Source organism: Lutra lutra, chromosome 11, assembly GCF_902655055.1.
Source record: "Lutra lutra chromosome 11, mLutLut1.2, whole genome shotgun sequence".
Taxonomy (NCBI): Eukaryota; Metazoa; Chordata; class Mammalia; order Carnivora; family Mustelidae; genus Lutra; species Lutra lutra.
This window is the reverse complement of record NC_062288.1, coordinates 63,714,753-63,729,870: the sequence shown is the minus strand read 5'-3', so window position 1 is coordinate 63,729,870 and position 15,118 is coordinate 63,714,753. Positions and strand designations below refer to the sequence as shown.

The 15,118-nt window shown below is 44.0% G+C and overlaps 1 protein-coding gene across 4 annotated transcripts in view; it reads left to right on the top strand.

Moving 5' to 3' along the window:
- Positions 1 to 15,118, top strand: part of PDE1C (phosphodiesterase 1C) — a 518,030-nt gene that overhangs the window by 82,370 nt on the left and 420,542 nt on the right. For all 4 annotated transcript variants that reach the window (XM_047694803.1, XM_047694810.1, XM_047694804.1 and 1 more), the window contains exon 2: positions 5,793 to 5,843. In XM_047694803.1, the coding sequence (XP_047550759.1) occupies positions 5,793 to 5,843 (51 nt within the window). The remainder of the gene's footprint in view (positions 1 to 5,792; positions 5,844 to 15,118) is intronic.

Genomic DNA, 15,118 nt, shown 5'->3' with positions numbered 1-15,118 from the left:
TGCTGTTGTTTGGGTTTTTGCAAGCTGAAGGCAATGTGAGCAGTTTGAGCTTCGTCTTTTATAGTAACTTAGAAAGATGTCTAGAACCTCATTCTAAGGCTCTCTTCTCTGGGAGTCCCTTGTGCCTGGCTTTCTGGCCCACCAGGCTTTCCAAAGCACCTCCCCTTGAGAGGTTCCTGGGCTGGCCTCAGAGACTGTGGCAAAGCAGCAGACAGGCCACGCACTGGGCAGATTTCCTTTCAGGAAACCAGACTCTGTTCCCGGCTCGCTTGCTAACCGTGCTTTGGCTGTCGCACCCGGTACCCCAGCTGCGTTTATACTCGCCCAGGTGCCGGAGCTTCCAAAACAAGGGTGGTGGTGTTTTGGGGGCTACTTTTGGTTACAAAGCAGTGTGCACCTGCCCAGGCCACCACCACAACTGTTTGGACCACCCTCCCTCCTGTTCTGATGGCCTGGATTGTTCGCAGCTGAGCTGGGACATCAGTGCACCCTCATGGCCAGGGGCTGGGGTGCTCACTGTTCTGAGTTAACTTCCTGTCTCTCCTGCCTCTCTCTCAGTGGTTTCCATGGCAAGCCCTTCCTTTCAGATTTGCTTCTGGCCATTTTGTTTTTTTGGGGGTGTGGGGACTGTACACTATAACACACATATGAAGGGCATACTTCATTTACAGTGCTGCTTTTCTCATAGGAGTGTAGCTTCTGAGGAAATTGATTAAAACCTAGACTCCTGTCCCTACTTGGAGGGATTCTGATTCAGGGTTTCTGAGTTGGGACCAAGGAATCTGCATCATCATCATCATCATTATAGTTTTTAAGTCAGTTCCCAACCTCATGGTAGATAGACCCAGACTGAAAGGCATCCCTTTCCCCCCTAACTTATTTGTATGTCAAGATGGAGTGAAATCTACTATGGTAGTCCCCCCAGAGCTTTGCCTAGTGCTGGGCTTATAGTTGGTGCTCAGGACACCGGTGGAAGTTGGAGGCAATCTTTTCTTTTCTTTCTTTTTTTTTTTTTTTAAGATTTTTTAAATTTATTTGACAGAGAGAGAGATCACAAGTAGGTAGAGCAGCAGGCAGAGAGAGAGAAACAGACTCCCTGCTGAGCAGAGAGCCCGATGTGGGGCTCAATCCCAGGACCCTGAGATCATGACTTGAGCCGAAAGCAGAGGCTTAACCCACTGAGCCACTCAGGCGCCCCTAAATCATTTTATAGGAAACCCTTCTCAATGTGAAGAGTTGCTCACTAATAGGTTCCCACAATTATGTTTGCAGTCTGAACAGTTGATTTTTTTCTTAATGCAGAGGCATATCTCTGTTCAGACTTTTGATGACAAAACAAAAGCATCCTGAAAAGAAGAACTGAGTAGGGGTGATTATTTTTGAAGGAATTTGAGCCACACCTTCCTTCCCGAATGTTGCTTTGGTAACGATGTATGAAGTTACACTATCAGTGCCTCTCAGCTGCTCAGGGGGATCAGGGGACCCCTTAACAGGTATGAATCTTGGGCCCCATCCCCAAGGCTCTGTTTCATTGGGCCAGGGTGTGGCCTAGGCATCAGGATTTTAAAAAGTTCCCTAGGAAATTCTCATGTGTGGCCAGGGCTGCAAATCCCTGACCTAGAAAGTGTGGAACTTCTTGTAGAGGAGAGTGGGAGACTTGTCTCTTGAATCTTAGAGGGAGTCCTCTTGGACTAGAGATGGAAAGTCCCCTGGATTTTGTGATCCAAGACTGCTCTGGAAACTGAATCTAAAACATAATTTGTATGAATAAATAGACATACACATACAGTATCTAAAATGTTAATGTATATCAAATAGTAGTTAATTATTTTCTATCCCTTTAATAAAACATTTTTCTGATTATAAACGTGGTACACGACTACATAAACTATTAGGTTTATGCAGAAAAGTATAAAATAGGTTAAAAATCTCCCTAGATGTCAGCATACAGAAGAAATAACTATTAATACATCTCGTACACATCTTTCCACTCGTTTCTCTTTGCCTGTGGAGACATGCAGCCTAGACCTACAATTCAATGTCAATGGAATCAATGATATATACAGGTCTGGGTGTTTTGCCCAATAGTATGATATGGATAACTTTCCTTAAATCCTCATAATCACTTTTATGAGATTTTGCCAAATGCAAGCTCTAATTGGGTCTGATGAATGGAACATCTACTTTGCTGTTAAGACTTGCTGTATAGGGGCGCCTGGGGCTCAGTGGGTTAAGCCTCTGCCTTCGCCTTAGGTTGTAGTAATCTCAGGGTCCTGGGATCGAGGCCTGCCTCAGGCTCTCTGCTCAGCAGGGAGCCTGCTTCCCCTTCTCTCTGCCTGTCTCTCTGCCTACTTGTGATCTTGTCTGTCAAAAAAAAAAAAAAAAGGACTTGCTCTGTGTGTGTGTGTGTGTGTGTATATATATATATATATATATTTAAAATAAAGGGCAGACAGCAGAGGTCGAGGGCTCCTGTTTTGGTCGAGAAGCCTGGATGTGTCTGAGCAGTCAGTGGGCTGGGCACAGAGGGCTCAGCAAGCTTGGCCACAACCTCTTTTTGTAGTGTTGGTCTCTATTGAGTTTTAGTTTCATTATTTAGGCTTTTTTTTTTTTAAGGTTTTATTTATTTGACACAGAGATAGAGAGTACAAGTAGGGAGAGCAGCAGGCAGAGGAAGAGGGAGAAGCAGGCTCTCCACTGAGCAGGGAGCCCGATGTGGGGCTCGATTCTAGGACCCTGAGATCATGACCTGAGCTGAAGGCAGCTGCTTAACCAACTGAGCCACCCAGGTGCCCCTCATTATTTAGGCCTTTTAAACAGTTTTTGTTTTCATTTGCTTTGTGGACCATGCCGAGAATAGAGAACATTGTCCAGGGCCAGTCGACAGAGTTGCCTTCTGAACAGGCAGGAGGTGGAACCACCTGGAGGGGGCGTCTCGGCGGTGATCCATTGCTGGGCCTTGCACTGGATAGCTATTCAGTTATTGAGAAAAGACAACAAGCTAAATTTTTATTTGAAATCTGTTGGCTTGCCTTTTTTGGGGGGAGGGGGGTGTAGGGGCAGAGGGAGAGAGAAACTTAAGTAGGGTCCATGCCCAGCACAGAGCCCGAAGTGGGGCTCAATCTCATGGCCCGAGATCATGACCTGAGCCAAAATACAGAGTTGGATGCTTAACCAACTGAGCCACCCTGGTGCCCCTGACATCTCTTGCTTTTTAAATGTAGACTACTAATTGTTTAAAAACACTGTGGGGCCAAACAACACACCTGGGACTTTTTATAGTCCTCTGGGAGCCAGTCTTAGGTTCTTGGTCTACTAAGACATCTGTGGCAGTGGTATGGATTTAGTCTACTTGATTTAGTTCTAAAAATATTGACCTATGTGTTATTCTACGTGGCACTTGCTCAGTGTTCGAAAGACTGGAAATACAAAGATGAAAAGTTATGCTTCTTGTCTTGGGTGGGGTACCTTGTAGTTGAGAGGAGCTATTCTCAAAATATGGTCCCCAGGCCAGCTCCTCAGTATCAACTGGGAACTTGTCAGAAATGCACATTCTCAGGCCCCACCCCAGATTCACAGAATCAGAATTTACATTTTAGCAAATACTAAAATGCAGTCTTTTTTTTTTTTTTTTTTTTTTTTTTAAACATACCTTCCTGATGGTTCTGACTCCTTGCTGAAGTTTGAGAACCAGTGGTCTGGGAAGGGAGTTAAGTGTATGGACAGAGATCAATGGGATGGAGAAGTTGTGGTGAGAGTCAGGGAAGCTTTTCAGAAATAAATGACTCCACCTGAATCTTAAAGGATGAGTAGAAGTTGGCAGGTGAGGAGGGAGCAAAACGAACAAGAGTGAGGAGGAGAGAGTGTGTGTAGGGTTTGGGAATTGTCAGTTTAGAGCATGTTGATTCTCTGGCAAATAGAATGAGCTGAGAAGACTAGATGGGGCCAGGTGTTGCATACCAGGTCACATTAGCTGGATTAGGTCTTGTAAGTGTTGGGACATCACTGGAGACCTTGGAGTAAGGGAATGTGGCACTGGGTCTGCGTTTAGGAAAATAATACCACTGGCATGTTTCTTTCTGAGTAGAGACAATCCTCTTGATACTTCACTGGCCTAGATCTGGATTCCTGCCTCTCCTGGTGTGATTTGGATCTGGGTCAGCAATTCCCATCCTTGGATGGGGTGGTGGGTAGAGGAGGGAAAAGCTCTTGCACGAGGAAACAGTCATTGCTGCATGTGAATTTGTGACTGCAATTGTCATATGTCACTGTGTCCCCTTCCTTCCCACAGGGAAAATGCTCATTCTCCAAGCTGAACATTTTAGTGGATGCTAGTGTTTTCAGCAATGGCAGTGGTCTTTGTTTTCCTACTTTAAAAGCAGCTCATTAATTTCTGCAGCAAATATTTTTGGGAAAAAAACCCTTGCTCTGTTTTCTTTTCTTAGCGTTCTATGGTGTTTGAAGAGGGAACCATTTGAACTCAAGGCCAGGGAAACTCATGTCTATACCTTACTAGGGCTTTCTTCTCCCTCCCTCTCTAGCCCTCTTTCTTTTTGAAATGCTGGGAGGTAGTAGGAGCAGGCTGCAATGTCATCTCCCCCTGCTGGTCGTTTTGTGTAATGTCTTGTTGGTAATCTACAAAGCCGGCTCAGACAATGGGCCAGGCAAATGACAGAAAAGTAGACCCAGGTTGGATCCATTAACTTTTAAAATGTGTCCACACGTAGTGCATTGTGAAATCTTTACCTTTGTGAGAGGGTGAAAGGATTTTTTTTTTTTTTTACTCCTTCCATTCTTTGCACGTTGATGTAGTGTTTACAAAGCGGTTTTTTCTTTTGTGTGGCTACTGCAGCTTTGCATGCATTCATGATTACAGCAATCCCTTCTATTCTGCCACTTAGTGAGTTGTGTTTTTTTTTGTAAGCTAAAATGAACAGGTTTTTCCAGTTAATTGCTTTGGGTGTTCTGTTCAACTGGACCACAAGTATCTGTGCCTGTTTACTCTGAGTACATAAAACAACCAAGCTGTAATCCTTATGAGCATTAAAGTGATATTTAATGTGAGTGAAACTTGTGTTTCTACTTGATGATCGATCTCTGTTTTTAATCACAAAGGTGGTGTTCATAAATAGGGGATTTTCATTATGACTCTCTCCACATGATAAATTATATAGAGACATTTCAGAGGACGGTGAAATGCCTCGCTGAGAAGCTTTAAGGGTAAGGTTTTTCTAGAGCAGTTCTCTGAACAATTCCACTCCCCTTGCCCCTTTTAAACTTCTCTGTTTGGGAGCATCTAAATTTAAACAGCCTTCCTCATAAAAAACTAATCTTGTTGTTACCTTCTAAAATCCTGTCTTGGCTTTGCCCCTGTGTGCTAAGCAGATTGGATTTATGGGGTGGTTTACATTTATGTGTTTCAAGACAATCTGATAAGAGGAAGCTCAAACCAGTTTGGAACTCAGGCATTCCTGCCTCTTACCACGTAGGTGCAAGTCAGTTACCACCTCGAGGCATAATAAACTATGATACAAGAGATATTGTCTAGGTCCTCTCCAGCTTTATTCAAATGCACTCATCAAAATGATTAAGACATTTATCCTCATTTAGACATTGAGAGCAATCCCAGAAATAAGAGAAAGAGGGAAGTGAAGTTGCTTTTATTGTCTTACAAAGATCCTCAAACATAGTTTAATGTCAAATCAACCAGAGGGTTAGCTGTAAGTTGGATGTGTTCTGTGGACTATGTGCCTTGTTCTTATTGCATTGTCTGCCTTTTTTTTTTCCTCCAGTTGCAAATGAAGCTGGAGACAAGACCTCCAGACCCCTCGCCCGCTTCTCCCGTGAGTAGATCTTGTTTCACTCCTTTCCTGGGCTCCTTCAGAGGCCTTTTTTAACCTGCACGCTCTACCGCTGTAATCCTGCCAGGTGTCAGTAGAACACTGTCAATAAAAGAGCCATATAAAAAATATCTTCAGCGGGTTAATATTTCATTTGAACCCCACCGCGGGTGAGCTATTCATTGCTCTTGCCTTTTCAATCCTTAGAACTGTGTGCGGTTTATCAAACTGTGCTCTAGTGTTTTGCTATTTCAAGTGGGGTCCTGGGAGCCACAGAACTAGCACGCCTGGGGAGTTTTAGAAATGCAGAGCCCCAGGCCCAAGGAATCAGAATTTGAATGGAACAAACCCCTAGGTGATTTCTGTGCAGGTTTGAGTTTGAGAACTGCCCATTGGGAATCCCTGCAGTGGAGGTGGTTTTTTTTTTTATGAGGATAGAGTGAGGAAGAGTATGTGAAATGCACGTACTCGCCAAGGTCCACACATGTGTGAAACTGTCATCACCACCCAAAGTGATTTAGGGGCTGCCTCCAGGGGATTTCCCTCCTTTAGGTGACATTTTTGAAGCTCATATAGATTGAATGGTTTTCCTTGGGATCCCATAAGGGTCTTGGAGCTCCCCATCAATTTCTCTCGATTCTTCTGTCTCCAGGTCTTGATCATAATGGGAGAACAGGAGTCAAACGCTTCGCAGTGTTTTCTGTGCTAGTGTGATCAGCAAATCACACAGCCCATTAATGCTGTCCCTGGAATGAAAACCCAGATCCCAACAAGGGAGCAGAAATACCAGAGGTTGAGCAGGGCTGGGTGGAGGTGTCCCCCAAGGCCTGGAGCAGAGAAATGGTGGGGCTGTCCATCGAAATGGATGGATTTTTCTTTCCAGCACCATCAGTACTTGCTGGCTTTTGCTTCAGGTAATTTCCCGGCTACTTTCTGGGCCTCAGTTTTCCCATCTGGAAACCAGAAAATTCATACCCATCTTCTCTCCTTTATAAAAAGGTTACCTACTTTTGAAGTCATGGCACACAAATTCCCCGTCACTGCATGTTTGCATAAAGTAAATCAAGTCGTGAGTGTGGATACCACCAGAATAAGCCTCAATGCCTAGAACTGAAAGTATCATTTCTCTATCTACAGGGCCTTCTTCTAAATTCTGCCTTTCAGCTCTGCTGGGGAGGCTTCAAAATTTTTGAGACTGATTCCTAGAAATGGTTTTTATAGAACTGTAATAATACATGGTAATGCAAGAGCATTAAGTGCTCACATTTTAGAAGCTGTGAAATAAAACACTCGTTTCTCACTGCCCTCCTACCTGGAACCTTACTTCCCAAAATAAGTATCTCATCCCACAACTCAACGAGAATGATGAATATGCTTTTAGTCCCTTTCTTTATCTCCCAAGCAGTAGTCAGGCAAATTAATAAGCCGAAATCGTAATCCAACCACTCTGCATGCCTTGTGGTGCTCCCACCTCTCTGAGGGTGCCTGGAGCTTTTTTTTTTTTTTTTTTTTTTTAGTGATTTTTTTTTTTAAGATTTTATTTATTTATTTGAGAGAGAGAGCAGAGAGCACAAGCAGGGAGTCGGGAAGGGCAGAGGGAGAAGCAGACTCCCAGCAGAGCAGGGAACTTGATCCCAGGACTCGGAGATCATGACCTGAGCAGAAGGCAGAGGCTTAACCGATGAGCTGCCCAGGTGCTCCTGCCTGGTGCTTTGATGCTCACTGTGACCCGTAGGAAGGGGATGAACCAGGATCCTATCACCATGAAGCCAGAATGACACCTGGAGCAGCTGGTCCCTTCCCAGATAGAAGAGGTTGACTTTGCTTGTAAATAGCTTCCACCACTTCTGAATTGCATGTCTGGGTTGGAAGGATGATATGTCACTTGAAAGCTTATTCATAGAAGATAAGTGAGGACGTAAGAGAAGCAAAATATACAGGCAAAAAATAATTAGTGGCAAACCAGTCAAGTTGGGCTGTTTCTGGAACCAAAAAGAAAAAAACTTCCAGACTGTGCCATGTTCTGGGGGTGGGGGTGGGGGTCAGATGGTATTATTAGTTCCTAAATCTTTTCATAGCAGATAATAGAGGAAGAAAATTAGGTGGCTTTAGGAAGAAAAAAAATATATTTTTCTTTTTTTTTTGGTGGAGGAACTAGGGATTGAACCTAGGACCTCGTGCAGGAAAAAATAATTCTTAACGTAGGATTGTCAGACTGACACTTTGCTTAACCACATTGAAAATAACCTTGATGCTGTGGTGGGGTATGAATGAAATGTTCAGTTTGGGGAGATTGGAAGGATTTGGATGACAGACTCCTCTTTGGAGGTTTGAAGATGAATACTGCGACCTTCTCCAGTGTTGGCAGCTGCTAACACATGTGTCAAACCCTGTGGTGTGCGCTGCCTAGCATGGATGTCAGCCCAATGGGAGTGGGAAACAAGAACACAGGCTGGAAATGCTGTGAGAGCTAGACCCGCTGAGGTGGGGGAGGGGTGGACTGCAGAAGAACGCTTAGGGCTGGAAGGAAGGAGCTGGCCCTGGGGCCTCACAAGTCATCCCAAGGTTTTCATTCCCCTGGCGGGTGGGGGCTCACATCCTGATTCCGTGCCCCTGGAATATGCGACTCATTTCTGTATAGATTTTGCCCGTGCTTGAATCAATATACCCTTCTTGGCTTCCCTCCATTGCAAGAGATAAGCTGTGTTGATTCTATTAAGAAATCCTAAAGGAGAACCGGGGGAAGTAGAGGGTAGGAATCAAAACATCTAGCTTTTCTGAGCCCTGGTTTCTTTTTTTTTTTTTTTTTTTTTTTTTTTTTTTTTTTTAAAAGACTTTATTTATTTATTTGACAGAGAGAGATCACAAGTAGACGGAGAGGCAGGCAGAGAGAGAGAGAAGCAGGCTTCTTGCTGAGCAGAGAGCCCGATGTGGGACTCGATCCCAGGACCCTGAGATCATGACCTGAGCCGAAGGCAGCGGCTTAACCCACTGAGCCACCCAGGCGCCCTGAGCCCTGGTTTCTGATCCTGCTCTGGCCAGCTGGTCTACCAGCCTTGTAGGCCTCATTGGGTCGCTTCTGCAACACAGCCCATGATGGGGTTTCTTCTTGGAATCCGTGTCTCTAAGTGGCTGACACGGCTACCAGGAGGCCCCTGGTGGATGGGTCACTGGCTGACACTGGGGCTGCTGAGGCAGATGTTGCCCTGATAGCCTGGGATAAATAACACAAAGCACAATGTCTGCACACTCAGTGCCTGGTAAGTACGGGAGATTGTCACTGTGTATTACCACCCTTCCTGTCCTCCTCCCTCCTCCCTCCTCTCGTTCATTTCCACCCTCCCTCCCTCCCTCCTTCTTTTCACATATATTTATTGAGGACTTGTCTATGGCAAGCCCTAGAGACACACACAGGAATGAGTTTGTCTTCAGAGGGCCCATAATCTGATCAGACGATGCAGAAGTAAATGGTTCCAATATAGCATGTGGAGGGAAACCCTAGAGATTGGTACCAGGAGCTACATGAACCAGATGGGGAAACCTCATCCGACCTGGAGTGGGAGTGGATTCAAGGGAGTCCTCCTGGAGGAGACAAGTATTAGCTGAGATTTAGGGAGGGAGTGGAAGTTAATAGGGAGAGAAGATAACTTCTTTAAAAAAAAAAAAAAAAAAAAAAAAAGGGCAATACAACTTTTCAGGGATTAAAGGTTGCATGCAGTGCTCAGATGTGGCCACAGTGTGGCAGCAGAAGCCCAGAATTTGGTGTGCAAGGAGCCTTGAAGGAGGCAGGCATCCAGTGCCCCGGACTTTCAGGGAGGCAGCCAGGGCTTTGAAAGAGCCTGTGCAGCGGGAGGTCTGGCCTCAAAGCTTGTGTAGCTGGGCAGCTGCACTGTGGAGTTTTTCCTGCTTCGCTTTCTCCCCTGAGGTGAACTGTGGTTGAAGAGAAAATAGTGGAATCAAAAGCAGTAAGGCAGTGGAGCCCCATTTGACTTCTGCTTTTGGAGGTAAAAAGCCAGGTAGTGTTGAAAACAGATCATCCTATTGAAGAGCTGGAGTAGTCTGGGGGGATGGATGTTAAAGCAAAAGGAAGGTCACTTGCTGTTTTTGTACTGGGTATGTAATCAGGGTGAATGATCCCTTTCCCTGGTTAGAGAATGGGGGGGGCAGATCGGGGTGTACACTGAGGGTGAGCTCTGGGATTGGAATAGAGAGGAGCCAGCACCTAGTACAGGATGATACCCATTGTGGAACCCCACGGCAAACTCAAAATCATATCCGACAGAGTGCTAGAGTCTGGCCAGAGAACTTTCTGAAATTGCTTGTCACAACTAAGTAGGAGGGTCTGTTGTAAGCATTAGGAGCTTGAGTTGGAGTTTGATGGGTTATGGAACCATGGTGATGAGAACAAGAAGAAGAGAAAGTGGGTGGGAGGAAGGGCTGAGAGATGCCATAGGCAGTGGGCTGTGGCTGGTGGCTGCGTGCTCAGTGTTTTGGGGGGCAGGGACTATGGATGAGTCAGAGTAATTTAAAGGACACAGGGTAGGGCAGGAACTAGATCTGGAGTTTTTCTCATTTGTCTTCAACAGCCCTATTTCTAAAAAGTTCAGATCCTACATGGAGCTCTAGGTCTTACTCCAGCAGCATTTAATGACTGAACATCTTCATTTCCTACTTGTTCCAGCAGAAATGGGAACTTTATCTTCAATAGTGGAAGCTCTAGAATTTCTATGCACGAAGGACATAGGGGTAGCAATCTAGGTCAGTTGTCCTCAAAGTGGGGTCCTTGCAACTTGTGAGAAAGACAAGTACTTGGACCCCTTACCAGGTCTCCTGAACCAGAAACTCGGGGTGGATCCCAGCAAAAGCTATTGGTGATTCTAATGTACGCCAGTTTCCAAACCACCACTTCAGCTGTGATGGTGATGAGGGGGGTAGAAGCAGAAGCCAGGGCGCAGAGCAGCACAGTGTTTTTGTTTATAGATCATGGAGTAATATAATTAGCATTTATCTATAGCCGCTTGTAGTTACATACACATGCGACAGAGCAAATGTTAATTACTCTCATCAAAGAATAGTGTTTTATTTTTATTTTTTCAATTTTTAAAAAAGATTTTATTTATTTATTTGACAGACAGAGATCACAAGTAGGCAAGAGGCAAGAGGCAGAGAGAGAGGGGGAAGCAGGCTCCCTGCTGAGCAGAGAGCCCGATGCAGGGCTCAATCCCAGGACCCTGGGATCATGACCTGAGCTGAAGGCAGAGGCTTTAACCCACTGAGCCACCCAGGCACCCCAAGAATAGTGTTTTATTATTTTATTTTTATGGGGAGGGATTGGGGGGGGAGGCCTGAAGGCGATTATGGGAAGAGAGTCTAAAGATACCCCTACTCAACCCTTAGACCTGGCACTCTCCGCGTTCTCTCTTGAATCTAATTCTCTTTTCTCTTTCTGAGGTCATCTCCTGCCTACTCTTGGCCTTTTCCCCCCTCACAGCAACATCATTGTAAGAGCAGGTTGGCTGGCCCCCTTGCCTCTTGCTTCCACCTCGAATCACCTGAGCCATCATCCTCAAACTCCCGTTTTTGTCATGACATGTTTGTGTTTCAGAACCGCAGTTAACTCCCCAACTTTTGTTCAGCCAAGATACATCTGCCTGACCGCAGTGGGTTCCACATTCTATTGTACTCCTTGTCTCTTTCCCTTTCATCAAATCCAGTTGTTATCAGCCAAACAAACCTGTTTGTGTTTATGACAGCAGACATACCAACCCATTATCTTACATTTGAACACTTTCAAGTTAGACTAGAGCTTACAGCTGATCCAGTCCAAAGCTCACCACCCATGTAAAATTTAAATCCTCTTTATGGCATCCCTGTCAGGGGGTCATGAGCTCTCCACAAGAACCCATCTAGTGGGGAAAACTCAACTTGGCCTGGAAAGGATTGAAGGTCACAGTCATAGTGAAGGCCTGGAATATGTATGTGTGTTTAGGGAACCGATACTCACTTTGATTTTCTCTTTTTGAATGTATGGGATTGGGACTTTGAATATATCCACTATGTTACTTGGTCCCCAATATGTTAGCCATTGGTTCACTGGTGGACTATATGGTGATACTATAAGTAACTTCTAGGAGCTTGTGGGTGATATGTAACCCAGGTGTCAGCTGGAAGCTCCTGGTCCATTGAGATCCAGGGAAATAGGCTCAGACTGCTACTGTGTGCCCTTTGGAAGTTCAGAGCACTCCTCGGTGTTTTCTGTGAATACTGGGGATGGCCTAATATTCTCCTTGCCCTGATTTCCTACCTCTTTTGTTCCCTTCTACAAGCCTCTGGCTGTCTTCTTACCTGCTCTGAGATAGGCTCAAATGGGAAACAAAGCCCCTTTTCTTCTTTTGGAGTAACCAAAGGGTATTGGTCAGAGCAGAACTTGAGCGAAGATGAGAAATCCACAGGAGAGATTACAATATCCAATTGTGTGAAGACAACTTTAATTCACAGTTCTGTTCTCACAGCCCTTTCATCCATCTCACCACCAGTAATTTCGTTAAAGACCACTTTGCCCATGTAGCTGCTGGTCTGCCGCCCCTCAGTCCTTCTGTGCCTACCCTCCTCTACTTTTTGCCCTGTATTTCCATTTCCCTCCTGGGAACTGAGAGACACTCCTCCCAGTCTCTCACACACAGCAGCTTGATCATCACATTAGTTGTATTGGTATCTGCTGACACCTCTGCCCTCAGCACCACACCTCTACTCCTTTTGACTTATTATTATTATTTTTTAAGATTTTATTTATTTATCTGACAGGGAGATAGAGAGCACAAGTAGGCAGAAAGACAGGCAGAGAGAGAGGGGGAAGCAGGCTCTCCACTGAGCAGATGTGGGCTCCATCCCAGGACCCTGAGATCAGGACCTGAGCTGAAGGCAGAGGTTTAACCATCTGAGCCACCAGGAGTCTTGACTTATTTTTTTTTTCCTACATGCAGACTAATTTCTTTTTCCTTCATGGGAATTATCGTCCAGCTTGTTGAGATAGTAACAAATATTTACTCCTTCCTACATGTGTACAAGCTTACACAATTTGAAAATCTGAATAGAAATTTTTTTTTTTTCTGAATAGAAATTTTTTGTGTATAATGTACCCTCAGGGAGGGCAAGGGAGATATAGGTTGAGTACTGCATGCCAAGCACCTCCTCTTTTCCTCTCTCAATGTATGCTCCTTTGAATAAAGTTAGGATGAAGTTTCTGGTTCCAGCAAAATGTAGACTAGGATAGCCTGAAATCCTCTATTTTTCATGAGCATGTAGAAACGCTGAGTAAAATATTTTAAAAAATATTTTTAGGGGTGCCTGGGTGCCTCAGTGTGTTCAAGCCTCTGCCTTTGGCTCAGGTCATGATCTCAGGGTCCTGGGATCGAGCCCCACATCGGGCTCTCTGCTCAGCCACGGAGCCTGCTTCCTCCTCTCTCTCTCTCTCTCTGTCTGCCTCGCTGCCAACTTGTGATCTCTGTCTGTTAAATAAATAAATAAAATCTTTAAAAAAAATATTTTTAAATGCATAGTTAAATTTGCAATAAAGAAAGGGAACTCTGCAGGTGGAAATGAACGAGGAATTTAATATTAGTACAACAAGCTGTAAACATGCCTGCTGATTCTGTAGGTATGCGGTGTGGGTGGGAGTGTTGCTGCCAAGGCCATGGGATCTGGTACATGGCATAAAGATTTCAGGCCTTGGGCTCTGCAGGGTGAGGAGTTGGATCTGAGACTTCTGCCTGAACTTGGACTCTTAAAACTTAGATGGAATGGACTACTTTCTTGAAAAACAGAAACTACTACAACTCATCAATTACGAAGTAGCTAATAGCTTTATAACTATTAAGAAAATTGACTTAATAATTAAAAATGCCCCAATAGAAATCCCAGACCCAGTAAGTTTAGCTAGAAAGTTCTACCAAATTTTTAAAGAGAAGTTAACACCAATTTTATATAATCTCTTCCACAAAACAAGGAAGAGGAAACATTTCCCAATTCATTTTATGAAGTTAGTAGTACCCGCATAGCAAAACCAGAGAAAGACGGCAGACCAATATCCTCATGAATGTAGATGTGAAGTTTTTAACATAATATTAGCAAAACAATTCCACAATATGTAAAAAGAATTATATACCATACGAAGTGGGTATGAAAATTTCTGTATTGAAAATTAATATAATTCACCATAGCAAGCTAAAGAAGAAAAATAATATGATCATATCAATTGATGCAGAAAAAACATTTGACAACATTCGGCATTCATGATAAAAACTCTCAGGGAAATAGGAATACAGGGGAATGTCCTCAATTTTTTAAAGAGCATCTATAAGAAACCCACAGCTAATGGTAGACTGATGCTTTCCCCCTAAAACTGGGAACAAGATGAGGATATCTGCTCACATTCTTTTATTCAATATTGTGTTGAAAGTTGTAGCCAGTGCAATAAGGGAAGAGAATGAAATAAAATGCATACAGATCAGAAACGAAGAAATCAAATTGTCTCTGTTGCAGAGGACGTGATAATCTATGTAGAAAACTGTCAGGAATTTATAAAAAACCATTTATAAAAAACTGGCTCAGTCAATTAAGCATCTGCCTTCAGCTGAGGTCATGATCCCAGGATCCTGGGATTGAGCCCTGCTCAGCAAGGAGCCTGCTTCTCCCTCTCCCTCTGCTGCTACCCCTGCTTGTGTTCTCTCTCTCTCTGTCAAATAAATAGATAAAATCTTTAAAAAAACCAAACCAAACCAAAACCTAGAACTAATAAGTGAGATCAGCAAGGTTATAGGATATAAGATAAACATAAAGAATTCAAAATTAAAAATACAGTAGTGTTTTCAATTGCTCAAAAAAAGTGAAATGTGTAGGGGTGCCTGGGTGGCTCAGCTGGTTAAGCAACTGACTCTTGATGTCATGTCAGGTCATGCTCTCAGGGTTGTGAGATTGAGCCCCTCGTCAGGCTTCACACTGGGCCGGAGCTTGCTTAAGATTCTCTCTCTCTGGCTTTGCTTCTTCCCCTTCTGTCTATCTCTCTCTCTAAAATGGAAAAAAAAAAAAAAAGGTGAAATGTGTAGATGTAAATCTAACAAAACATGTGTAAGACTTACATGAGGAAAACTACACGATGGTGATGAAAGAAGTCAAAGAAAATCTAAATAAATGGAAAGAAATACATTCATGGGTTGGAAAACTCAACGTAGTGAAGATGTCAATTACCCCTAAATGGATAAACAGATTTAACAAATTCC